At 48.5% G+C, this 26,274-nt stretch overlaps 1 protein-coding gene across 3 annotated transcripts in view; it reads left to right on the top strand.

Moving 5' to 3' along the window:
* The window catches only part of LOC102521789 (mucin-16), a 56,542-nt gene that overhangs the window by 6,762 nt on the left and 23,506 nt on the right, over window positions 1-26,274 (top strand). The window contains exons 3-22 of one of the 3 annotated variants that reach the window (XM_032465553.1): window positions 1,787-5,620; window positions 6,383-6,913; window positions 8,119-8,243; window positions 8,337-8,404; window positions 10,919-11,091; window positions 13,060-13,095; window positions 13,316-13,381; window positions 14,058-14,188; window positions 14,284-14,351; window positions 16,359-16,531; window positions 17,947-17,982; window positions 18,237-18,302; window positions 19,832-19,956; window positions 20,124-20,191; window positions 22,396-22,568; window positions 22,868-22,903; window positions 23,159-23,224; window positions 24,672-24,796; window positions 24,888-24,955; window positions 25,870-26,042. In XM_032465553.1, coding sequence (XP_032321444.1) covers window positions 1,787-5,620; window positions 6,383-6,913; window positions 8,119-8,243; window positions 8,337-8,404; window positions 10,919-11,091; window positions 13,060-13,095; window positions 13,316-13,381; window positions 14,058-14,188; window positions 14,284-14,351; window positions 16,359-16,531; window positions 17,947-17,982; window positions 18,237-18,302; window positions 19,832-19,956; window positions 20,124-20,191; window positions 22,396-22,568; window positions 22,868-22,903; window positions 23,159-23,224; window positions 24,672-24,796; window positions 24,888-24,955; window positions 25,870-26,042 — 6,141 coding nt within the window. Of the gene's footprint in view, window positions 1-1,786; window positions 6,914-8,118; window positions 8,244-8,336; window positions 8,405-10,918; window positions 11,092-13,059; window positions 13,096-13,315; window positions 13,382-14,057; window positions 14,189-14,283; window positions 14,352-16,358; window positions 16,532-17,946; window positions 17,983-18,236; window positions 18,303-19,831; window positions 19,957-20,123; window positions 20,192-22,395; window positions 22,569-22,867; window positions 22,904-23,158; window positions 23,225-24,671; window positions 24,797-24,887; window positions 24,956-25,869; window positions 26,043-26,274 lie in introns of all 3 variants that reach the window. The other 2 variants (XM_032465552.1, XM_032465551.1) reach the window with 2 other exon arrangements.

Here is a 26,274-nt window from a genome sequence, read left to right as displayed (position 1 = left end):
AATCTCAAACTCCTAATTTATCCCTCCCCCCCCCTTTCCCCTTTGGTAACTATAAGTCTGTATCTGTTTTGTGGATAAGTTCATTTGTGTCATTTTTTTTTTGGTTTCCACATATAAGAAATACCATATGGTATTTGTCTTTCTCTGTCTGACTTAACTTCACTTGGTACGATAATCTCTAGGTCCATGCACGTTGCTGTAAGTGGCGTTATTTCATTGTTTTTTTATGGCTGAGTAGTATTCCATTGTGTATGTATATACCACAATTTCTTTATCCAGTCATCTGCCCATGGACGTTTAGGTTGCTTCCAGGTCTTGGTTACTGTAAAGTGCTGCTCTGAACACTGGGGTGCATGTATCTTTCCAAATTAGAGTTCCCTCCAGATAGAGTTCCCTCCCAGGAGTGGGATTGATCAGATGGTAAGTCTGCTTCTAGTTTTTCAAGGAACCTCCATGCTGTTTTCCATAGGGGCTGCACCAAATTACATTCTCACCAGCACTGTGGGAGGGTTCCCTTTTCTCCGCAGCCTCTCCAGTTATCGTTTGTAGACTTTTTAATGATGGCCATTCTGACCAGTGTGAGGTGGTATCTCATTGCAGTTTTGATTTGCATTTCTCTAATAGTTAGTGATATTGAGCATCTTTCCATGAGCCCATTGGCCATCTGTATGGCTTCACTGGAGAAATGTCTCTTCAGGTCTTCTGCCTATTTTTGGATTGGGCCGTTTGGGATTTTTTGCTATTGAGTTGTATGAGCTGTTTGTATATTCTGGAAGTTAAGCCCTTGTCAGTCGCATCATTTGTAAATATTTTCTTGTCATATTCTCAATTGTTGGTTCCCGACTAGGGGTGCATATGAAAGACTCACCTGTAGTGACAGAGCACTTGCCCAGATAATAGCCTGATTGACAGACTCAGAATCTCTGTGAGGGTGTATTCAGAATAGATGAATATTTATTCACATTTAAACAAATCATCATCATCACAGCTGTGGTTAAAAATAAGCAGTGGTCTACTTTTCTGGATCCTACCTTTTTCTCTCTTCCTTCACCTACATTCATTCATTTTAGGTTCACGATTATTGCAGCATGGTCCTAAGGTGTTTAAACTCGAATTTGGGCAATATAGCTGCCACCTACGACTGTGTTTAACAAAAAGAGCAATCAGATTTATTTGGAATCTAATTGCTCTTGGAGAGCCCTTTTATTTCATGTACATGGATCATCGTTAAGGAAAGTTTTATTTCTTTTTTTTTTTTTTTTTTTTGCAGGGGGAGGTAACTAGGTTTACTTATTTATTTACTGGAGGGACTGGGGATTGAACCCAGTACCTTGTGCATGCTAGGCATGCGCTCTACCACTGAGCTACACCCTCCCCCTCATTATATTTTTGAACTTTTGTTTCTGTTGTAGTTATTCTGATTTCTACCTGAGGAAAAAATAATAAACCTTAAGTTGGATTTCCATTTGCAATTTTTCCATTGTTCTCTCTTTATTTTCAAGCTCTTAATATATATAATGATCTCAGACACTGATTTTTTTTAAAAAATTCAGTTCCTGTTCTAAAGCGATACTTTTAAACAAAGAAACAAAAATAATTTGTGGAGAAGTTGCAGCCCAAGACGAGTTAGGTGAGGTAAAGGAACGCCGATCACAATTCCTTTTCCCCTTCTAGACGCATCCCAGGCAAAGACATTTCTCTTCCTTTCCTGATGTGGAGAAAAAAGTAAATGATTGCCAGACCAGTAAGTAGTAATCATGTTGTCCCAATTTTGTGTCTATCCTAGGATACTCAGGACTACCAATGGGAGGAACAGAGCAGGCAGAGGCCACTGCCACGGCTCTGAAGACCACCTCCACAGTGACTTTCACTGCCAGAGTCTCTTCTCCAACTTCAAGAACGTTGCCTCCCCTCGGGACATCAGGTCAGCCAGCCAGCACAAGCACAACAGGAATGATTGTCACAACCCCAGATGTTCCAAAGATGACAGCTTCATTGGCCACCAGACCTGGAGAAGAGACCAGCACAGCAGTTCCCATGACAACCCCATCTATTTTCAGTGGAGGGCCAGAGACTACACCCTCACTGGTCCCTCGTTCTGGGGCAGAGACCAGTGCAGCTGTTCCAGCGCTGACCGTTTCCTTTGGTGAGCCAGAGACCACAACCTCACGGGTCACCCATCCTGCAGGGACCAGCCCAACCGTTTCGAGGGCAGTCCTCAACGTTTCTCATGGTGCATCAGCTGGCACACCCACAACAGCTACACGTTCCGGGGAAGAAGTCAGTTCAGCTATTCCAGCTCCAGCCGTCTCCCCTGATGTACTGGGAATGGTGACCTCACTGGTTACTAGTCCTGGGACAGAGACCAGCCCAGCTCTTCAAACTCTGGCTATTTCCCGTGGGAAGCCAGGTCCAACAGTCTCACTGGTCACCCATCCTGGAATACAGGCCAGCTCAGGCCCTCCGACTCCAGCTGTCTCCCCAAGTGTATCAGGAGTGGAAATCTCATCGGTCACCAGTTCTGGGGCAGAGAACAGCACAGCTTTTCCAGCTGTGACTGATGCCCCACATGAATTAGAGACAGCAGCCTCAGGGGTCACGCATCCTGGGACAGAAGCCAGTTCCACTGTTCCAACTTTGACTGTCTCTCCTGGTGAGCCGGAGACAACAGCCCCACAGGTCCCTTCCACAGAGACCAGCACACCTGCGTCCAAAACAACTCTGAATTTTTCTCCTAGTGAATTAGACACCACATCTTCAACAGCCGTCAGTCATGGGGCAGAAGCCAGTTCAGCCACCCCAGTGATGACTGTCTCACCCAGCACACTGGCTACGGTGACCTCACTGGTCATTGGTTCCGGGACAGACACCAGGACAACTGTTTCACCTCTAGCTGAGTCCCTGCGTGAATCAGAGTCAACAGTCTCCTTGGTCGCCCACCCTGCAGAGACCAGCCCGCCTGTTCCCAGGACAACCTCTGATGTTTCCCATGGTGACTTGGACACCAGACCCTCAATGGCCACCAGCCTTGGGACAGAAGCCAGTTCAGCTCTTCCAGCTACACTTCTCTCCTCTCGTGTACCGGATACGTCGACCTCACAGGCCACTAGTTCTGAAAAATATGCCAGTGGGCCTGTTCCAACTCGGGCGGTTTCTCCTGATGGATCAGCAAACATAGTCTCGTGGGCTACTCATTCTGGAGCACAGACCAGTTCAGCCATCCCAACTCTGACTGTCTCTCCTGGTGAGCCAGATGCTACAGTCTCACTAGTTACCCATCCTGGGGCACAGATCACTTCAGCCATCCCAACTGTGACTGTCTCTCCTGGAGTATCAGAGGCAGAAACCTCACTGGTCACCAGTTCTGGGGCAGAGACCAGTACAACTTTTCCAACTCTGACTGATTCCACGCACAAGCCAGAGACAACAGCCTCATGGGTCTCGCATTCTGCAGAGACCAGCCCACCTGTTTCCAAAATAACTCCAACTTTTTCCCATAGTGAATCACATACCACATTCTCAACAGCCACCAGTCCTGGAGCAGAAGTCAGTTCAGCTGTCCCAGCTACGGCTGTCTCCCCTGGTGTACCAGGGATGGTGACCTCACTCGCTACTTATTCTGGAGCAGAGACCAGTACAACTCTTCCAGCTCTGACTGATTCCCCACAGGAACCAGAGACCACAGCTTCACGGGTCACCCGCTCTGGGAAAGAAGGTAGTTCAGCCGTTCCGACTATGACAGTTTCCCTTGGGAAGCCAGAGACAACAGTGTCATTGCTCATCCATCCTGAAGAGACCAGCCCCACTGTTCCCAGGACAACCTCCAATGTTCCCTATAGTGAATCAGACACCACACCCTCAATGGCCACCAGTCCTGGGACAAAAGCCAGTTCAGCTTTCCCAGCTACAACTGCCTCGCCAGGTGTACCAGGGATGGTGACCTCCCTGGTTACCAGTTCTGGGGCAGAGACCAGTACAACTTTTCCAACTCTGACTGATTCCATGCACAAACCAGAGACAGCAGCCTCCTGGGTCACCCATTCTGGGACAGAAACCAGTTCAGCTGTTCCAACTCTGACTTCAGTTTCCCCTGGAGAGCCAGAGACAACAGTCTCATTGGTCACCCATCCTGAGGAGACCAGCCCAGCTGCACCCAGGACAACACCCAATGTTTCCCATGGTAAATCAGACACCACACCCTCAGTGGGAACCAGTCTTGAGGCAAAAGCCAGTTCAGCTGTCCCAGCTATGACTGTCTCCCCTCATATGTCAGAAGTGGTGACCTCAGAGGTCACTAGTTCTGGGGCAGAAACCAGTACAACTTTTCCAACTCTGATTGCTTCCCCACATCAACTGGAAACCACAGCCTCATGGGTGATCCATTCTGGGACAGAAGCCAGTTCAGCTGTTCCAACTATGACTGTTTCCCCTGGGAAGCAAGAGACAACATTCTTACTGGCCACCCATCCGGAAGAGACCAGCCCAGCTGTACCCAGGACAACACCCAGTGTTTCCCATAGTGAATCAGATACCACACACTCAGTGGCCACCAGTCCTGGGACAAAAGCCAGCTCAGCTGTCCCAGCTACGACTGTTTCCCCTCATATATCAGAAGCGGTGACCTCAGAGGTCACTAGTTCTGGGGCAGAAACCAGTACAACTTTTCCAACTCTGATTGCTTCCCCACGTCAGTTGGAAACCACAGCCTCGTGGGTGATCCATTCTGGGACAGAAGCCAGATCAGCTGTTCCAACTATGACTGTTTCTGCTGAGGAGCCAGCTACAACAGTCTTACTGGTCACTCATCCTTCAGAGACCAGCCCAGCTCTTCCCCGGACAAGCCCCAGTGTTTCCCATAGTGAATTAGATAGCACATCCTCAGTGGTCTCCAGTCCTGGGGCAAAAACCAGTTCAGCTGTTCCAACTCCAACTGTCTCCCGTGGTGTACCGGGTAGGGTGACGTCACAGGTCACTAGCACTAAGACAGATGCTAGTATGGCTGTTCCAACTCTGACACTTTCTCCTGGTGAACCAGTGACCACAGCCTCGCTGGTCACTCATCCTGGGGTGCAGACCAGTTCAGCAACTCCAACTCCAACTGTCTCCTCTACTGTGCCAGGGCTGATGACCTCACTGGCCACCAGTTCTGGGGCAGAGACCAGTACAACTTTTCTAATTCCAACTGATTCCCCACACAAATCAAAGACAACAGCCTCATGGGTCACCCATTCCAAAGAGACCAGTACACCTGTTTCTAGAACAACTCCAGGTTTTTCTCATAGTAGATCAGACACCATGCCCTCAACTGCTACCAGTTCTGAGGCAGAAGCCAGTTCAGCTGTTCCAACTCCGACTGTCTCCCCTGGTGGGCCACATATGGTGACCTCACTGGTCACTAGATCTGCAGCAGACATCAGTACAACTTTTAGAACTCTGACTGGTTCCACGCACAAACCAGAGACAACAGCCTCATGGGTCACCCATTCTGAGACAGAAGCCAGTTCAGCTATTCTCATGGTGACTGTTGCCCCTGGGAAGCCAGAGACAACAGTCTCATTGGTCACCCATCCTGAAGAGACCAGCCCAACTGTTCCCCGGACAACCCCCAGTGTTTCCCATGGTGAGTCAGACACCACATTCTCAACAGCCACTAGTCTTGGGGCCAAGGTCAGTTCAGCTGTCCCAGCTACAACTGCCTCCCCTGGTGCACCAGGGACGGTGACTTCACTGGTTACCGATTCTGGGACAGAGACCAGTACAGCTTTTCCAACTCTGACTGATTCCCCGCGCAAACCAGAGACCACAGCCTCGTGGGTCACCCGTTCGGAGACAGAAGCCAGTTCAGCTATTCCAACGATGACCGTTTCTGCTGGGGAGCCAGAGACAACAGTCTTATTGGTCACACATCCTGCAGAGACCAGCCCAACTGCTCCCAGGACAACCGCCAGTGTTTCCCATAGGGAATCGGACTCCACATTCTCCATGGCCACCGGTCTTGGGGCAGAAGTCGGTTCAGCTGTTCCAACTCCTACTGTCTCCCCTGGGGTACCAGGGATGGTGACCTCCCGGGCCACTAGTTCTGAGACAGATGCCAGTACAGCTACTCTACCTCTGACTATTTCTCCCAGTGAGCCAGCAGCCACGACCTTACTGGCCACCCATTCCAGGGCAGAGACAAGCACACAATTTCCTGCTTTGACTATTTTTCCACATTTACCGGAAACCACAGCCTCACCGTCCATCCGACCTGGGTCGGAGACTGGTCCAGCTCTTCCAGTGTCTCTCAGTCCGCCAGAAACCACAGCCTCTCCCTTCAGCACGCCTGTGACCGGGACAGCCAGCGTTGATCTGGGTCTGACTGTTCCGTCTGGTATCCCTGCAGGAACAGCCTCACCCTCCACCCATCCTGGGACACACAGCAGCACGGCTGTTTCAACTTCAGCTCTTCCCCATGGTTCGCCAGAGACCACAGGCTTACAGCCCACCCGTCCGGCAGCAGGGGCCAGTACAAGCGTCCCAGCTCTGACTGTTCCCCCTGGCGTTCGGGGGCCTTCCAGCACCCCTGCGACGACTGTTGAGCCTTACACCGTAACTTCCTGGGGCACAGAGCCCTCACCATCTGCGACCTCAGTTGGACTCCCAGAATCTTCCAAGACTGTTCCAGGGGACACTGTGACCTTGATAACATCAGAGACCTCGGCACCACCTAAAATCAGTCACGGAGAAGGATTAGGTACAACCACTAGCCTGAAAACCACCACTGTTGAGACCACTCATCTAGCTGCCACACGTTCAGGCCCCACTGTGGCCGAGACCACAGCCACCTTCAGTCCGCTGGCTGGAAGTCCTTTTGTCCCTGTGACCACATCTGGAATGTCCACCTTGGCCTCTGTGAGTGTGACATCAGGAACAAGTAAGAACAACTTTTTATTGTGGTGAAATATAAATCATATATGTGCAATATATATTTATATATAATATTATATATAAAATATATATGTGCAATAATATTTGCCATTTTAACCATTTAAAATGTACACTTCAGCAGCATTAATTACATTCACACTGTTGTGCAACCATCTCTACTATCTGTTTCCAAAACTTTTTATCACCATGAACAGGATCTGTGTCCTCATTAAGCAAAAACTCCTCTTTCCCCACTCCCTCTGGCCCCTGTTAACCTCTTATCTACTTACTGTGTCTCTGAATTTGCCTGTTAACAGATGTTTCACATAAGTGGAATCATACAATGTATCTGTCCTTTTGTGTCTGGCTTATTTTGCTCAGCGTAGTGTCTTCAAGGTTCATCCATGTTGTGTGTAGCAGAACCTCCTTCCTTTCTGGGATGAGTCATATTCCATTGTGTGGATATACCAAATTTTATCTTTCCATTCATCTGTTGATGGACACTTAGACTGTCTCCACCTTTTGGCTACTGCAAGTAATGCTGCTTTGAACATGGGTGTACACATATCTGTTTGAGTCCCTGTTTCCATTCTTTTTGGGGACAGACCTAGACTAGAAATTGTTAGGTCATCTGGTATTATCGGTTTGTTAGGGCTGCCTTAACAACGTACAGCAAACTGGGTTGCTTAAACAACAGTAATTTACTGTCTCAGTTCTGGAGGTTGGAGGGGAACCCCAGGAGAATGCGGAGAACGTGCACTTTGGAGTTATCCCGTCTCGGGGGGGTGAGGGAGCTGGGGTATTTATCTCCCACCTCCCATCAGTCACTGCTAGACAGATGCTCCCTGGGCCTAAGTCCCCAGAGACAAAGAGATGCAGGTGCTGGTGTGTGCTGAAATAGTTAAGAGCCAAGGGGACATGGGAGTTGGGGACCAATTCATCCAAGTTTTCCCAGGACTATCTCACTCTTAAAACTGAAAGTCCGCATCCCAGGAATCCACATAGTCCCAGGCAAACTAGGATGGTTGATCACCTGTGTGTGAGGACCCTGAGCAGGAACTGCTGCACGAGGCGTCTCAGGTAGGACCACCTAGGTCAGGCCCCCAGCTGGGCACTGGAGTTAAGGTGTGTCCTCAGCGCCTCGCCTCCCACTCGCACCCAGCCCAAGCCTGACTCAGGACTGGCCTCATTTTACTCTCCCCACCACTGCAGCTGCAGTTCCTTTCTTGATGCCTTTCACTGTCAACTTCACCATCACCAGCCTGCACTACACGGAGGACATGGGGAACTCAGAGTCTGAGATATTCGGTGCCACTGAGAGAGACCTGCAGCACGTGGTGAGGGACCCCCATCAGTGCCCGCCGTGCCCCAGCCCCACCACACCCTGCTGTCTTGGTCCCTCCCACTCATCTCCCTCTTACTCTTTCCAGCTCAGGCCGTTGTTCAAAAACAGCAGCATTGGTTCCCTGTATGCTGGCTGCCGACTGGCCTTGTTCAGGTGAGTCTTCCTCCTAAGCACCTCCAGAAACCCCAATTCTCTCTCCTGCTCTCTCACACCCTGGTCATTCCAGCTATTGGGCCAGTGCCAAGAAGCAGTGGATCCAAGGTGCCTGGGTCTGAGCCCCTCGTCTCCCATTTGTTAGCTGTGTGACCTTGGGCAAGTCGCATAACCTCTCTGTTCTTCAATCACATTCTGAAAAAATGTGATTAAACAGTACCTTACTCTTGGGGTTGTTAATTGTTCATTGCAATGCCTGGCCCATTGTAAGCACTCAGTTAATGGCATCTGGTAGTATCAGCTGGTGTTAGCATGTTTGCCGACTGTGTCACCAGGATCCCTGACACTCTCCCTGCCCCAGCTCATCTCTACCCTGTTGGGGACAAACTCTGAACACCACAGCTCTGCAGTTTATTCCCTGAAAAGAAGTACTGAACCAAAGGGAAAAACAAAACAAATATTGATTACCAGTAGGACATATTGCAATTTTAAAACTCTCAAATGGACCTGAACTCTGCAGAAATGGCCTTTCCCCTCCTCTCTGCCTACATCTCCTCCACGTCCTCTGAGGTCAGTGAACTTGCTCAGGACCCATTCCTTACACTTGGTGATGCTATGGCCTCTCCATGGGGTCCTCCATCTGGTCAACCCAGTCATCCTGCCAGAGAGGTGGGTCCTCTGCCTGCATTGCTCCATGAGGAGAAATTCCTGGAATGCTGTAGATCAAGTGTCCTCCAGTGAACTGAGCCCACCACCACGCCTGCTCCCATCTCTCTGTAAGACGGGGGAATTAATAATGAGGATAATATTGCCGACTCCACACGCCACCCAGTAATCTAAGCGGTTTACATCTTTCCATTGATTTCATCCTCACAGTACGATGGTTATCCTGCCTGGTGATGAGAGCACTGAGGCTCAGAGTGGCCAAGCTAACTTGCTTGGGAGGAGACGGAGTTTGAACCCAGGTTTTCTGGTTCTCCAGTCCCTCCTTTTAACCACAGATACCAGCAGTGCTTAAGTTCTCTGGGCTCAAAAGCTTCTTACATTCTTAAAAAGTATCCAGAACTCCAAAGAGCCTTTGAAGTTGAGGGTTCTATCTGCCCATACTGACTGCATTAGAAATTAAAATGGAGAGATTTTATAAACGTTTATTCATTAATACAGTAAAAGTGATCAACCCATTACAGGTTAGCATAGGTAACATATTTTTATGAATAATAGCCATATGTCTCCTACCCTCCCCCCAAAAAGCATAATGAGAAAAGAGTCATTGTTTCTATTTTTCCAAATTTTTTAAATGTCTGGCTTCATAGAAGAGAGGGTATCTGCTTCTGTACTCCGTATTTTACAGTATTTTACCTTGTGGCCTCTAGGGGGAAAAAATTCACTGTATACTCTGGAAAGAGTGAAAAGTGACAATAATGTCTCAGTATTATCGTGGAAGTATTTTTCACTTGGTGGATACCCTGTACGTTTCAGGAACTCCAGGGGTCCTTGGGCCACACTTTGAGAACTGCTGCGTGACACTCTGGGGACATGAAATGGGAATGCTCTGAACAGCGTGGATTCCCGCCCGAGGGAGGAACGGGGTCTTTCTTCCTACCTGCAAAGTTCTCACTTTCAGTGAATCCCTGTAGGGTCAGCTTAATTCAGGACAAAGATTTTTTTTTAATTTTTATTTATTTTAAAATTTTTCTTGGAAGGGGAGGTCACTAGGTCTATCTATTTAATTATTAGTTGTTTTTTTTTTTTAATTCAGGCACTGGGGATTGAACCCAGGACCTCATGCATGCTAGGCATGTGCTCTACCACTGAGCTATACTCTCCCCCCTCCCCAGGACAAAGATGTTTTTGAACCACATTGCCCTTTATTCTTTCTTAACTCATTTTCTCTGTTTTTCTCCCAACTTGATTGTCTGTCCAACACATGTTCCCCAAGAGTTGACTTTAGCCCTTGGATCTACTAACTTGAAATAAAGTCCCTCCCCTTTCAGGCTCCGTGATGGCTGTCACACGGCATCACAGCCAGCCGTGGGGGTGACTCAGTCACATTCTCCAAGGTCTCTGATCCTCTTGCTTTTCCCTGCCACGTGCTGCCTGTCCCCAAGGTTCTCAGGATTCTCCTCCCTGTCAGCGCCACATCCTCAACCCTAGGGCCCAAGAGGACTCAGCCGTTCCTGGAGTGGACACTGTTGCCATTTACCTCCATGAGTGGATGGGGAACGTGCTCAGGGCGAGTAGTTGAAACAGTGAGCTTGAACCAAATGAAAAGAATGAGGAGAAAAAGAAGAAATGTAGCTAAGCTGTAGCCCTGGAGAGTCCTGCATTTAAGGAGGTGGGGGGATCTGGACCCTGACATGAGACAGAATAAGATGTGTTCAAGAAAGCAGATGAAACTCAGGGAAGAGGGCTGACATAAAAACCAAGAGGTGCACTGGAAGGCAGGGGTCGTCAAGAGTATCCAGCTCTCAAGTGTCTCTTCATGTCCCTACTCCCGTGTCCCTCCTTGCCCAGGGCTGATGAAGACGGAGGAAGTACCAGAATGGATGCGGTCTGCACCTACCGCCCAGATCCCACAGGCTTCAGGCTGGACAGAGAACGGCTGTACTGGGAGCTGAGCCAGCAGACCCGTGGTGTCACTAGGCTGGGCCCCTTCACCCTGGACAGGGACAGTCTGTACATCAATGGTGAGTAAGGCTCTGCTGCAGCCGGGGTCTCCTCCTCCTCCTCCCCAGATGGGGTCTCCTCGCAGTGCAGTTTCTCTGTATCCCCCCTTCAGGGTTGTGGACCAACCTAGAATTTCCATGGGGGCTCAGTGCTCTCCCCCTAGAGCACCTAATACAGAACTTGCAAGGTCTGGAGATAAAGGTTTCCTCCAAAGTCTTCTTCATTCCAGTGACTTTTCACAGAAGTCCAGAGGGAGCACACGGACATCAAGGAAGGAAGAGGGGAGAGCAAGGCCATGGCGGCCACTGGGGTTCACTCTTCCCCGGGAGGTGCTGGGTTCCCAGTGCAGTGACTGATTCCCTCCTTTCTCCTCCTCATGGCAGCTGGTGGCCCTGTACTCACTCTCCAAGCACCAGCTGGAATGACACCCCACCTAAGAAACCAAGAACAGAGCTGTTAGTAATGCTTTTAGCAACAAATTCCTTAGCAACAACACTCACCATAACCACCTTTCCTAAAAGCTAATATTTACCGAGAGCTTCCTATGATCTAGAGCGTTAGGTGTCTCACGTCTTATCCAGTCTAACACTCTGTGAGGCATCATGTATATTTTACAGAGGAGCAAAGAAGGCTCAGGGAGGGAAATTCATTTTCCCAAGATCACACAGCTAATAGATGTGATAAGAGTCGGTGCTCAAACCCTAAATTGACTCTAAAATCTAAGCCCGCGTAATGACTAGTCTACACTGCAGACTAACCCAGCTAGAACAAGCCTCAAATCCCAGGGTGGAAAAGCATATTAAGAAGCCTCTAAATAGGACAATTTAAGCTAATTAAGTAATTACGTCCCCACTATATCACCTTGGACATTTTCTACCTGGATTAAAATCTGTTCTGTATTTCAACAAAATACATTCCTTGGGAATTAGGTAAAAGCAGTAGTTAACCCCTGTGGGTTTGGGAGAATTACAGGCCTTTTGTTTTTTTAAGTGGTAAAGATTTTATTCGGTAACTATCGCAACAGGGGAATACATTTCAGTATAGAAGCAAACTAAATTCCAAATACAACAAAAAACAAGTGGGAGTTTATAGTCAAGGAGCAGAGTGAGAAAATTTCTAAATGACGACATTAAGGATAGGGGAGATTTTTGCTTTAATTAAGTACTAGTCCTGCTTTGTGCTTACTGTGTGGCCCCAGGGCAAGCCATGACCTCTCTGGACTTTTGTCCATTTTGGAATTTTTTTAAAAGTCACCTAAGATTAGTGTGAGGGTTAAATGAGATAAAACCTGAATAACCCAAGTAAATCACAGGGCTCCACTTGGTCCGGTCTCAGAGAGGAGTTTCATTTCAATAATCCCAGTTAGACCATCAATTATAGAACAAGTCTAGTTTTTCCCTGCATCACTCACAGAGCATCAGAGAGGATCCAGTCCATAATCTAGGACCACACTTATTCAAGCCCTCTTTTCCCCCATTTCCTCTTATTCTCCAAATACTCTCTGGTTGACCCGCAAGTCTCACCCTTGCTCTCCCTCACTATCTCAAGTCAACATGACAGAAGTCCAAGAACTATGCTGCCAAGGGTCAAGCTTTGTCTTTGGAGAGTTGGGTAGTGGGAGAAACCCAAAGAGCAACGACAAAATTATATTTCATGAATGAAGAAAATGCAAACGAGGCTGGAAACACTCATATAAAATTACTGTCCTTATTATTCATTTGATGAGGTTGCTATTATTCCAAGCACCTAGTAAACCCCCACAATAATGAGGGTGTTTTGATTATTTTCTTTGCAGTTCATAGTAATAAGGATGAATTTTTATCACAAGCATCAGAGTATGAGGCAGTTAACTCATAAAAAGCAGCCATCATTATTTGTTGCCGAATCCCAGAGAAAGCTCCCAGGAAGGTCTGTGAGCTTTAACTCCTCACCCCTTTCTTAACCTTCCCCCATCATCTTGCTCTTTCCCTCTGCCTCTCTCTCGGCAGGATATAACCATCGGTCCTGGATTCCGGCCACTCGCAGTGAGTAACGAGGGCTTGGGTGTCCCCATGAACCTGGGACCCTTCCTCCCTAAGCCTGCTCCTTGGGAGGAAAGTGTGCCCCATCCCCCAGATGCTCAGCCCCACGACCGCCCCAGATCAGGAAAATCTCAGGTTAAGCCAAGCTAGAGATGCAAATTTCCATTAACAGCTCTAGCCTCTCATTGCTTCATGATAGGACCTCACCATTTGATTCTTTCAGCTCCAGTGACCACCACATTCTCTCCAGGACCCCCAGCATCTCTGACCCCCGTCCCCAGCTCTACAGGTAGGAATCGAATCTCTGGGTCTCATGAAACTTCAACTCCCGTTCAGTAGCTGACAAGATCCTGCATGGTCTGGACCCTGATGTGCACACAGCCTCAGCCTGACCCCTGTCTACCTTGCTCCCTAATCTCTGGCCAAACCAGCCTCATTTCTGTTCCTCCGGGGTTCAGACATCCTTCCATCCTCATGGACTTACTGTCCTTGGAACTGAGCTGGGCTTGGTTCCTCCCTGTCCTCCAGATCTCATCTCAGCACGTCCTTGCTCAGACCACCCCCTATAAGATAGCATTTCCCCACAGCTAACCTCCAGTCTGTCTATCTGAGCATTTCCTTCCCGGAAAGCACTGCTATTTTGCATTTCTTGATTGCTCAAGTATTTGTATTCTAAGGCCTGAGCACAAAGGGTCTTGGTCCCTCCTGTTTCCATAAAGATGTCCATGACATGTTAGCCTGTGGACACTCTGGGATAAGAGGGTTGAGGTTCCCTTTCAAGCTGATGGCACACGTCTAACACGGAGGTCCCGTCCCCTCCCCTGGCGGAGGAGGGAGGGTATCCTGATGGGCTGTCTCAGTCTTCACCTACTGGACGCTATGGGCAGAGAGATGGCACTAGTCCCTTCCCCCCAAAACAGCTCAGGCCTGACTGTGAAGGGTCTCCTGTCTCTCTCTCCCTCCAGTTGCAGACATGGGCCCAGCCCTGCTGCTGTTCACCCTTAATTTCACCGTCACCAACCTGCTCTTTATCCCTGACATGGGGCACCGAGGTTCTGCGAAGTTCAGCTCCACGGAGAAGACCCTGAATCACCTGGTAGGGGCCCATCCATGCCGACTCTGGCCGGCCTTGTCCTCGCCCCACCCCGTCCCTCAGCCCCTCCTGCTCACCGCCCTCTCCCTTCTCCCCAGCTTGGTCCTGTGTTCAGGACCACCAGCGTCGGCCCACTGTACACTGGCTGCAGGCTGACCCGGCTCAGGTGAGACTTCCCTCCCCTACGACACGAAGGGGGCACTGTCACAAGCAAACTCATCTGGAGGTGAGGACCTGAACATGACAACTAGAAGGTGACAATCATAAATGACTGGGGCCTTCCAGGAATTCAGATGCAGAAGGCATCCACCCTGGTTGAGTGGTCAGAGAGGGCTTCCTGAAAGAGGTCTTAAATAATTTGGATAAGCAGAGCCACGGAGCATTCACACTCACCAGTCTGAAAGGGTGGCACTGACTTATTAAGCAGACGTGAAATGAGGTACCTCAGGACTCGCCCTGTGACAGGTGCGACAGGCACTGAGAGAATCAGTCATGGGCCCTCCCCCCGAGATGCCCACAGTGCAGAAAGGACAGCAGCCTGTGGACTCAAAACCATAACCTGAATGGGGTTAGTACAATGATACACAGCACTGCATGGGGCCATGGGAGCCCAGAAAATGGACTTTGATTCTCCATCTCGGGGAGCTGAGTGGAGGTTATTTGGAGAAGGCAATGCCTGAATCAAGTTTTTGAAAATATTTAAATTATTCTTTATTCCTTTCTGTATTTTTGACTCTTTGCATTGACTCATTTTTGAGGGGGGAGGGTAGGTCTTTCTGTCTGTCTGTCTGTCTGTCTATCTATTTTAATGGAGGTACTGAGGATAGAACCCAGGACCTCATGCATGCTAAGCATGCGCTCTACCACAGAGCTATACCCTCCCCACAGAGCCAAGTTTTGACAGGTGAGTGTGCATTAGCCAGAAGAAGCATTGGCAAAGATATTTTCAGGGCTGGCATGTTTTAAGTAATGGGACAGATGTGAGAAATACCATGGTACACGAGGAAAGCTCTGTGAAATTGGAGAATAGAGTATGGGGCAAACAGCAATTGAATGAATGAGGGGGGAGAGGAACGGAGGGAGGGAGGGAAAGAAAGGGAAGGAGGCTGGCTGAGGGGATGGCCGGGAGCGCAGCTGCATGAGTGGGGGATGAGCTGAGGAATGAGTGAGGAGTAGTAAATACCATCGAGAGTTCAGGTTGGAGCTGGAGTCAAAGTCATGCTAAAGAGTTTTCACAGCATTTTGCACAGCAGAAGGTCAAGCATCGATGGTCTCTGGGTCCAAATACATGAAGTCACATCCAGTCTCTGTCACCAGCTGTGGGATGTGTGGGAAGTTCTTTAACATCTACGTGACTCTGTCTTCCCAACCAAAAAGTGGGAATCATATCAGCATTTACCTCATAGAGTTGCTGAAAAGATAAAAGAGACAGCAGATGTCAAAGCAGATCACCCAGTAGGTGTTCCATAAATATTATCAGCCAGTAGGTGGTGTATAAATATTAGTTAAACTTATTCAGAGCTGGGGGAATCTGCGGAGCTGTTGTGAGCAGAGCCCTGACATGGTGTAGTTTATTTTCAACAGAACACTGGTAGGGAGGGGGATGGAACAGTTTGCTGTGATGATGGGGCAGGAGCTGGGGGGAGACCAGTGAGATGTCGGACTGGACATGGATATTGCTTGGATGGGGAGACAAAGGATGGGGGGTGGTCCAGAAAGCCTCCCACATCTCTGGCTCTGGCACGAATATGGAAAAATGGGAGGAGGACCAGGCTCTGTGCTTTTAGTGGGGAAGACAATAAGGTTAAGTTGGGACGTATGGGATCTCATGGGTCTGGATGACATCCTTGAGGCTGCTGCTTCCATGGCACAGAGCTCAGAGAGTGCTAATAAAGCTGGTAGCTGAAAAAGATGAGTATGAAGTGAATGATCCAAGAATAATGAGGGGGCAAAGAGAAGCTGGAGGAGGATGAAGCCTTGAAGATCAATCACTTTAAGGAGTAGGAAGGTACCTAGAGGAAGAGGGCCCAGAAAAGAGCATGGCTGAGAAATCAGACAAGACCCAGTAAAGAGAAATGTCATAAACCAAGGTAGGAGGGGTAAGTCAATCTGAACAAAGCATATAATTCTCTTACATCTCTGAGTGCCCCATTCCCTGTCCCTGCCACCCTAGGACTGAGAAGGATGGGGCAGCAACTGGAGTGGATGCCATCTGCACCTACCATCCTGACCCCTCGCGTCCTGGCCTGGACCGAGAAAAGTTGTACCAGGAGCTGAGTCAGCTGACTCATGGTGTCACCCGGCTGGGCACCTACACCCTGGACAGTAACACTCTCTATGTCAATGGTGAGTGTCTGTGCTGCAGCTGGGGTCTCCTCCAGCCCCAAGTCTGTCTGTACCAGCAGTTCTCAACTGGGAAGATTCTGCACCCCAGGGGACATCTGGCAGTGTCGGGACATTTTCAAGTCAAGACTGGAGGGGTGCTAGTGACATCTTGTGGGGAGAAGCCAGAGTGCTACTAAACATCCCACAATGCACGAGGCAGCACCTCACCCCACCCCAACCCCCCATGAAGAATTCTCTAGACCAAAGTGTCACAAAGGCTGAGTTTGAGAACTTCATCATTCTAGTACAAACCTAGCATTACCTCGGGGGCTCATTTTTGAGTGCTTGACACAGCAGGGGAGGCTGACTTCTCTCCCTTTTCACCTCCTGGAAGGAAATGTTTCCTCCTCCTGAATTCCACCGCTTCCTACAGAAGCCCAGCTGAAATATGCAGATTCTAGGGAAGGAAGCAGGTGATGCCGGACTCTGCGGTTCACCCGTCCCACCGGACAGCAGGTGTCCGGTTCAGCCCTCGCTCCACGTCACTCCCTCCATTATGACAAATTGAAACAATTTTCTAAGTTTCCACAGGCCAGCTGGAACTACACCGACTTCACGGAACACCACCACACGGAGCAAATACCCCATGAATAAGAACTGTTCACACGACACCATCGGCCACTCTGCCCCAACCACGAGGCTAAGACTGAGAATAATCACTGTCACAGTGGCTAATTCTTTTTGTTTGTTTGTTTTGAGACTTTATTTGTTAATTTTTTATTTTAAATGATGAGATTAATTTATGAATCAAATAGACAATTCATCAGGGAAAACCATCCAGATAGCAATGCCACATTTTTTTTACATATACATACATATATATTTTTTCTTTTCAGATTCTTTTCCATTATGTGTTATTGTAAGAAACTGAATATGGTTCCCTGTGCTATACAGTGGGACCTTGTTGTTTATCTACTTTATATATAGTAGTGTGTGTATACAAATCCCGAACCCCCAGTTTACCCCTCCTCACCCCCCGCCCCAGTGACCATAAGGATGGACCTGGAGATCATCATACTAAGTGAAGTAAGCCAGGAAGAGGAGGAACAATACCATATGATACCACTCATGTGTAGAATCTAAAAAAAAATTTTTTTGAAGGTTATAAATGAACTTATTTATAAAATAGAGACAGTCTCACGAACATTATTCTTGTACTCTGATTTTGGCAGTAATAATGGCAATGATGCTCATTATTCTTTTCAAAGGCCAAGGCACACAAAGAATAAAATTGGGAGTAAAACATGGCCATTATTGTTTATGTGGCTCTCAGAAACTTTGTTCATGAATTTCATTTCTAGGCCCACCATCCAGCTGTTTCTTAACTCTGACTGGTCGTTAACAGTCCTTCTGTGCTGTGTTCTCCCTTTCTGCAGGCTACCACCGTCGGTCCTGGCCCCCTACCACCAGCAGTGAGTATTCTAAAGTGTGCAATGTCAGTGCCCACTGGACCCTTACTCCCCAGAGCACATCCTTCAGGAGAGAAGCCACCCACGCCCCGTCCCTAAATGTCCAGCCGCAGCCTCAGAGCAGCCCTAACCCACCCAGGTTTTTTGTTTTGAGTCAGGACAGAAGCCCAAATTCCAGGGAACAGCTTCTGCCCACGTTCCTTCCAGATGGGGCTCAAATCATTTTCCCCACGTTCTTCTTTTTTTTTTTTTTTCAGCTCCAGTGACTTCTACATTCTCTCCAGAACCTTCCTCATCTCCGGCCCTCATCCTCAGCTCCACAGGTAGGAGTCTGCTTTCCGGGGCCTGTGAGAGGAAACTTCAACCCTGCATGGTCTCGCGGTCTGGTCCCTGATAGCCACCCGGCCTCAGCCTGTGCCATTTACTCTCTCTCACTTTCTAAACTTTGGCACATCAGGTGCTTGTCCGTTCTTCTGGGAGCTGTTCCTGGAGATCAGACATACAAACAGACATCTATTTCTGAGCTAAAGAGACACTGTAGCTGTCCCATTTCTTTGTCTGTGGGACGTGGGCAAATTTTACTTTCTCTGAGCCTCAGTTTCCCCATCTGGAAGATGGAAATGGTAATACTTACCACTCAGGATTATCAGATACTCTGCGTGAAGGGTCCAGCACAAAGGTCAGTACACAGTGCTCCACAGATGAGACTTGCAGAGGGGACAGTCACCCAGCTCAGATTTCTGACCTTTTTCACACCTTAACCTCAGGATGGCTATACAGTTTTGTTTTTTTTTTTCATGCTGGACACTTTTGAGGAAGAAAGAGGGGACTGAACTTAACGTTTACATGACTGCCCCTGCTCTGCTCTGAATTCCTCAGGAGCGGAAGATGTGACTTCCTCATCTGTCTAGCTCTGCTGACCAATTTACGTACCCTCTTGATGCCTCTGTTTCTTCATCAAGTCATTGTGAAGGTTAAATGAAAATGTGTAAAGAACACCTAGCACAGGGGGCACCCAGGAATTCAGTCTGACAAATAATTTTTGGGTATGTGTTCTGGGCTGGGCAGAGGGGATAAGATGTTACGTCAGGTGTAGTCCCTCCCCTCACCAAGTTCACAGTGTTGAGAAAGACTAAAGTTGAATGTGCAGTTATAACATCGATTCTCCCTTCTGTCTCTATGAATTCATCCATTCTAGGTACCTTATGTGAGGGCAATCACACAATATTTGTCCCTTTGTGTTTGGTATTTCACGTAGCACAGTGTTTTCAAGGCTCATTCATGCTGTAGAAGTATCAGAAGTTCATTTCTTTTTATGGCTGAATACTATTCCATTGTATATGCCACATTTTCTTTATCCATTCATCTGTTGAAGGACACTTAGGTTCTTCCCACTTTTTGGCTATTGTGAATGCTGCTGCTATGAACATTTGTTTTCAAGTATCCAAGTCTCTCTTTTTCAGTTATTTGATGGTGTGTACCTAGGAGTGAAATTGCTGGATCATATGGTAATCGCAGGTTTAACTTTTTGGGGAACCACCAAGTTGTTTCCCATAGCAGCTCCACCAACAATGCATGAGGGTCCAAATTCTCCATATCCTCGCCTACGCTTATTTTCCTTAAAAAAAAAAAAATTATAGCCATCCTAGTGGATGTGCATGCTACTGCATTTAACAGCATCTTGCTTTGCTCTTTATTTAGCCTTCTATCTTTGGTCCTAAAGTGGCCTCCCTGTCTGCTGTGGATCCCTGCTTCCTCAGGTCTGGGCCCTCCATCTCTGTCCCCAGAAGTTGTCTTAGCGCTCAGCCTGGGTCTGACTCAAGTGGCCTCCTTTTTCCTTCCCCTGCTGCAGCAGCAGTCCCTTTCCTGGTGCCTTTCACTGTCAACTTCACCATCACCAACCTGCGCTACGAAGAGGACATGCAGCTCCCAGGCTCCTGGAAATTTAACGCCACGGAGAGGATCCTGCAGGAGCTGGTGAGAGCCCCGCCCACCAACACCAGCCCCGCCCACTTCCACAGCCCCGCCCACCAGTGCCAGCCCCGCCCACCCCACCTATGCCCTAGCCTGCGACACTTCTGCCCCACCGCTCTTGCTGACTTCCCTCAGTAGCACCTTCTCAGCTTCCTCCTCCTTTCTGATAGCTCAAACCTGCGTTCAAGAACAGCAGTCTGGGATTCCTCTACTCAGGCTGCGGACTAGCCTCGCTCAGGTAAGACCCTCCCCAAGAACACAGCCAACGAGTGCACAGGACCCTAAGTTATGGGCTCCCTAACTTTGCCCATACTTAGAACATCTGCTGTTCACGGAAACTAAGCATCAACAACAATAATAATACCAACAACTAACAAGTGCTAAGTAAGACCCAAGGCACAGTGCTATGACTTTATACTTCACTTCATCAGGCCTCTCAGCAGCCTCACGAAGCAGCAACAGAAGGTGAAGCGGAGGCTCAGCGGGATTAAGCGGCTCGGGCAGGTCGCACAGAGCAAGCCCAGCATTTCGGGTTCTAGATCCAAACTCCTGGCCCTTAAGCAGCACTGCCTCCTTTGCCCCCATTCTGTCCCGGCAGGGCGTGGAAAATACCAATCTGACAACCTCTCTGAAGGAACTTGCCAGAGAATCTGAGAGGGGAAAGCAGCAAGAGATACAGAGAGAAAGCGTGCTGCTCAGCTGAAGGGGGCGGGGCTGCCCTGGAGTGGCTGGGGGCTGGGAAGACGCCATCCCTCAGGTGCTAGAAAGGGCACGTAGACGTGCAGCCGTTTCACCCCTGGCGTTCTCACCTGCCACGCCTCTCTCACAGAATCTCTAGGTCTGGCCCTCGCTGGTTCACACTTCATCACAGCCATTTATCTCCAGCTCCCCTTTCTTCCTGAGGGAAGAGGAGGCAGAGGGGCCTAGTGGCTAAGAGCCTTGGTGAGGACACACAGACCTGAGTTCAAATCCCAGCTCTGCCATTTATTCTGGGCAAGTGCCTGAACCTTTCCGTGCCCTGTTTCCTTGTGTGTTACAATATATTATATCTATATGTAATATATTTGTACATACACAATATGTACTCATAAAAAATAGGTATCATTATAATATATACCTATTATACCTATACCTAATACATATTATATTTCAGATATGCAAGCTATATATAGATCTATATTTCTATATTATATATTTATGATATGGATATAATATAAAATTGTATATAGATATATGTTATATGTATATTAGGTATAGATATATAATTACATAAAGCTATACAATATATAAGTACACCATATACATGGTATACTTATATGGCATAATACATATTATACATAATTATAATTATATGTATAATACATATTATATGCTATTATATACTATATATAATACAGGTGTAATAATTACATATAGGTATAATATATAATGTATATAGGTATAATATTAAACATGTATTATCTAGTGTAGGAATGACAGATATAATATATAATACAATTTTATATGTAATACATAATATAATAGTAAACTATATTATATAAATACGTATAATCTATAAGCATTATAGATTAATGCTCTGTGTTAATATACATTTATATATAATTGTGTTATATATAACATATAGTACAATGGGCATAATAATTGTGGGAACTGAGCAATCGAGCTCATAGAGATGCTTTGAAGTTTAAATGAGATCATGAATATAAAATGCTGGGCCTGCTGCATACTCAGGATGTAATAAATGGCAGTTGTTATTATTGGCGGCAGTCCATCCATGGCCCTGGGGCATGAGAGCCCCCTTCTCTCCCTCCCTCAATAGCCTATTGACAGGGTAGGTGGGTCAGTGTTCTGTGGCTGGAGAGGGGTGCAGAGACACAGAGGCCCTCTGTTGGACAAGTCATGCTTTCAGACAGACTCACCAAAAAGGCATCTCTCTCCAGCCATTTACTCCCTGAGTCTCTTTAGAAATATCCAACCCCTGCTGGTACATAAGACCTAGAGAGGGTGAACGCAGCTGTCTGATGCCACCATTTGAAAACCAAAGTGTCACTGGCCATGCCTTGGTCACTTGTCCTGGGGCCACTGCCACCCACTACAGCATGACCCTGGCACCTAGGTGTGTCCATCAGGACCTGTGACATGACTTGGCTGTCATGGCTACATCTGGCATTCTCTCGGACTGCTCGCCCCCATCAGTGGTACCTTCTCTGTGTCTGCCACACATCACACACCCAGTGCTTTCAGTGGATTCTCTCCCAAGCATGCAAAGGCTTGGAGACCCACGGTGTCCTAGCTCTTTGTTTATGGAGGGTGTCTCCCTGAAGGTAGCAGCTTCCTTCTTAACTTGGGCTCCCCAAGTTCCTGCCTTAGGGGTGGCAAAGAGAGGGAGGAAAGGATGAACAGAGAGATGGTTGGAACAACCATGTGGAGGTTCTTACCCAGGCCTGAAAAGGACGGGGCAGCCACCAGAGTGGACGCCATCTGCATGCATCGCCCTGACCCTGAAGGCTCTGGGCTGGACAGAGAGCAGCTGTACTGGGAACTGAGCCAGTGGACCCACAGCGTCACCCGGCTGGGCCCCTACATGCTGGACCGGGACAGCCTCTATGTCAATGGTGAGCAGCTGTGATGTGGTTGGAGCCTCGGCTCTCTGACTTGAGCCTCTGTCTTGCCCTTAGAGGCTTGGCTGTGTGCTCTGGTCAGGTCTGGGCCTCACGGCTTCTTCCTACTCTTAGACTGACCCCACCCTCATGGCCTTCATTCCTGATAAAAGAATGCTGATGCCTGGTAGCCTCCGCCCCTGTTTCACCGTTCTGGTGAAGCCCCCTCCATTACACCAGAGCATCCCTGACCCTCTGTGGTCCCCGACCTCCCCCTTAACCCTTACCCGCTATCCTCCCGCCTTTCACTACAGGTTTTACCCATCAGATCTCTGCACTCAGCACCAGCAGTGAGTACTCAGCTGATGACCCCCAGCCCCAACACACACCAGGCAGTGGAGGAGCTGAGTCCTCCTCAGCCTGTTTACATCCTCAGGGGGAAGGAGCTCCTGGGAGGGCACAATTTATTTACTCACCCCTCTGCCCCAGATCCAAAGGGAATCCCGGCTCAAGCCCCCCCATGCAGCAAGCCCAGTAATCTCTCCTGCGGCCATTTCTGTCATGCGAGTGTCTTTCTGCTTTCACTCATGAGGGCTTTTCCTCAGCTCCTGGGACCTCTGCAGGGGACCTGGGAACCTCTGGGACTCCGTTCTCCTTCTCCAGCCCCACAGGTGAGCACCAGTCACCGGCCCATTAGAGAGTACCTGATCAATGTAATCATCTCGGACATTACTCCCTCAAATAAAGATAGAAAGTCACAGTAAATCTAGTGGTATTGAGTCGACCAACAACCCTTACTGAGAACCTACTCTGTGCCATGCCCTAAGGGATACAGCAGGGAACAAAAAACAGGGAAAACTGCTGCCTCTAGAGAGCTTATACTCTTGTGATAAAAACGATGATGGTGGTGGTGGTCGTGATGCTGGTGATGGTGATGACGGTGGTGACAATGAGGATGATGTGGTAGTGGTGATGATAATGATGGTGATGGTGACAGTGATGATGATGTAGGGGGTGATGATGAGGATTATGATGGTGATGATGGTGGTGATAATGATGTTGAAGATGTGATGAGGATTATGATGGTGGTGGGGATGATGGTAGTGGTGGGGATGGTGATAATGATGCTGAAGATGGTGGTGATGGTGGGGATGATGCTGCTGAAGATGTGATGGTGACAGGGATGATGGTGGTGATCTCTCCGCCACTTCCCACTATTATTACAATAAAATCCACATTCTTCATCATGATGCACAAGTCCCTGAATGACCTCATTCTTGCTGCCCTTTCTGACCTCAACTCCTTCGACGCTCCTCTCTGCTCACTGCAACCTGGCCATTGCTCTTTCCAACTATATGGAGTTTTCAATTCCTGTTACTTTGCTTGGAAATACTCCCTCTGGCTTCTTACATAGCTGCCTCCTTCTCATCCTTTAAGTCTGAAGTAAATGCAAAGTTGTCATAGAGACCTTACTAGACTCCTTTATCTAAATCGGACTAAGGTGTTATTTTTTTTAAATCCTCCACAGTACCTACCACACTTTCATTGTACTTTTTTGTTTTCATGTTTATTGTCTGGTTCTTGTTTCCAGTGTGCCACTCTCTTGTCCCTTTGTCCCACCAGCCCTATGGCTTCTTGATTTAGCTAATCTCTGTGTTATCCTTTCAGGGTTTCCTCTTTCATATTAAATTCCTTCTATTAAAATACCTGCCAGAAAGTCTGCTTTCCTAACTAGAAATTTGTGTGCCCAGTGCCATGATGCTGCCTCACACGTAGCTGGTGCTTATTTGTTCAATGAGTGAATGAATGAACTAAAACTGTAACCATGAACCTGAGGCATGAGTCTTGTCACATAACTAGGCCAATATGGGGAAGTCTTGGGGTCCTATTAGGTACCCCAAGTCAGAGCTCCTAGGAGAAGAACCAGTTCTAGATCCTAAGAGCCGTTGGATAAGACTAACGTGATGGTCCCTGCCTGCACTGGTGCTCCTTTGGAGCCCCCTAGTGGAGAAAATCAGAGCCCGTATGTGTAAGGGCTCCAGGAGGCTCAAGGAGGGACTGGACAGAGAGCCCTACTGGGGCCAGGACAGGTCCTCTTACCTGCCTCTTCTGTTGCAGCCACGAGCCCTACCCTGGTGCCGTTCACCCTCAATATGACCATCACAAACCTGCAGTACACGCCAGACATGGGGCGTCCAGGATCGGCCAAGTTCAACATGACGGAGGAGGTCCTGCGGCACACTGTGAGCCCTCAGATGCCTGCTGCCCACGCCTCCTCACCCTCGGACGGCCCCCTCTCCTCCTCCTGTTTACCTCCCTCTCCTTCCTCCCCAGCTTGGTTCTCTGCTGAAGAGCACCAGTATCGGCCCACTGCATTCTGGCTGCAGACTGACTGCACTCAGGTGAGATGCCCAGGAGGGGATGCTCACATGCCCCTGCCTCCCAGATTCCGTTCCTCCCCTCCACCCGCTGCCTGTTCCCCACCCACTCAGTGTAACAAGCCCCGGGCACCTGGGGAGCTGCCTCGGCTGAGCCCTCTCTCCCTGAGTTCCTGTCTCCTTAGGCCTCTGCTCGGTCTCCCTTCAGATCCCAAATGAGGTGCAGAATATCTCCTTAGAATTAATGCTTTGCAATTTCCAAAATTATACTGTCCTGAGGAAAATTTTTTAAGCAAAAATGGACAGTCCTGTGTCATACATATTTCTTAACCCACATTTAAGGTGCTCAAAGATGATGCAAGATCTTGGGGCTGCCCCTACTTTTTTTTTTTTTTTTCTCTTCCTCCTTGGCCTCATCTGAGAGTGGGATGGCAGGAGACTGGGACATGGATGATGAACAAACACTATGCCAACTCAAGTCCCAATTCACCTTGTTATTAATCTATTGATCTTTTATAAGTTCTAGATATTTTGTCTCTTTCCTTCCTTCCTTCTCCCTCCCTCCCCTCCCCTCCTTCCTCCCTTCCTCCCTCCTTCTCCTTTCCTTCCCTCCCTCCCTCCTTCTTTTCCTTCTTTCTCCCTCCCTTCTTCCCTCCCTTTTCCTTCTAAGTAAGGTGATTTCAGCTTTGTGGCTTCTTCAGCTATTACTCTTGCAGGTCTCCCTCATCATCAGTCCCGCGTATGCCCCATCCCCATGTTCCTCCCTTCCCAGGCCCCAGAAGGACGGATCCCAGGTTGGCTAGAAGTCGGTGCCCTCAGAGAATCTAAGCCTGACTTCTTACCGCTCTCCCAGCCCTCTCATGTCCTCTGCCCCTTCCTGTCCTGCCCCCAGAGGCTTCATTTATCATCACCTCACCCCCCTCTCCCAACCTCCCCAGGCCTGAGAAGAATGGCTCAGCCACAGGAGTGGATGCGGTCTGCACGCATCGCCCTGAGCCCACGGGCCCCAGGCTGCACAGGGAGTGGCTGTACTGGGAGCTCAGCCTGCTGACCCATGGTGTCACCCAGCTGGGCCCCTACACCCTGGACCAGGACAGTCTCTATGTCAATGGTAAGGGGTTGCCATCGTTTTTTTAATTTTTGCATTTCAAGAGATCACACATTCTCCCCATCCTTTTCTCCTTTGACCTATCCTGCCTCCTCCTCACCCTTTCTCCCTCTTTCTGTGTAGCTCAGGCCGCCAACCCCAGCAGTGAGGGCCTCAGAAGTCTCTAACTCTCCATCTGAGTCCCAGCCTTAAGGAATGAAAGAAGCCAGGGGCCTCTGCCTTCACTCCCAGCCCC

Source organism: Camelus ferus, chromosome 22 (genome assembly GCF_009834535.1).
Source record: "Camelus ferus isolate YT-003-E chromosome 22, BCGSAC_Cfer_1.0, whole genome shotgun sequence".
Classification (NCBI taxonomy): domain Eukaryota; kingdom Metazoa; phylum Chordata; class Mammalia; order Artiodactyla; family Camelidae; genus Camelus; species Camelus ferus.
Note: the sequence above shows the minus strand (reverse complement) of the source record. Positions and strands in the feature narration are given on the sequence as shown.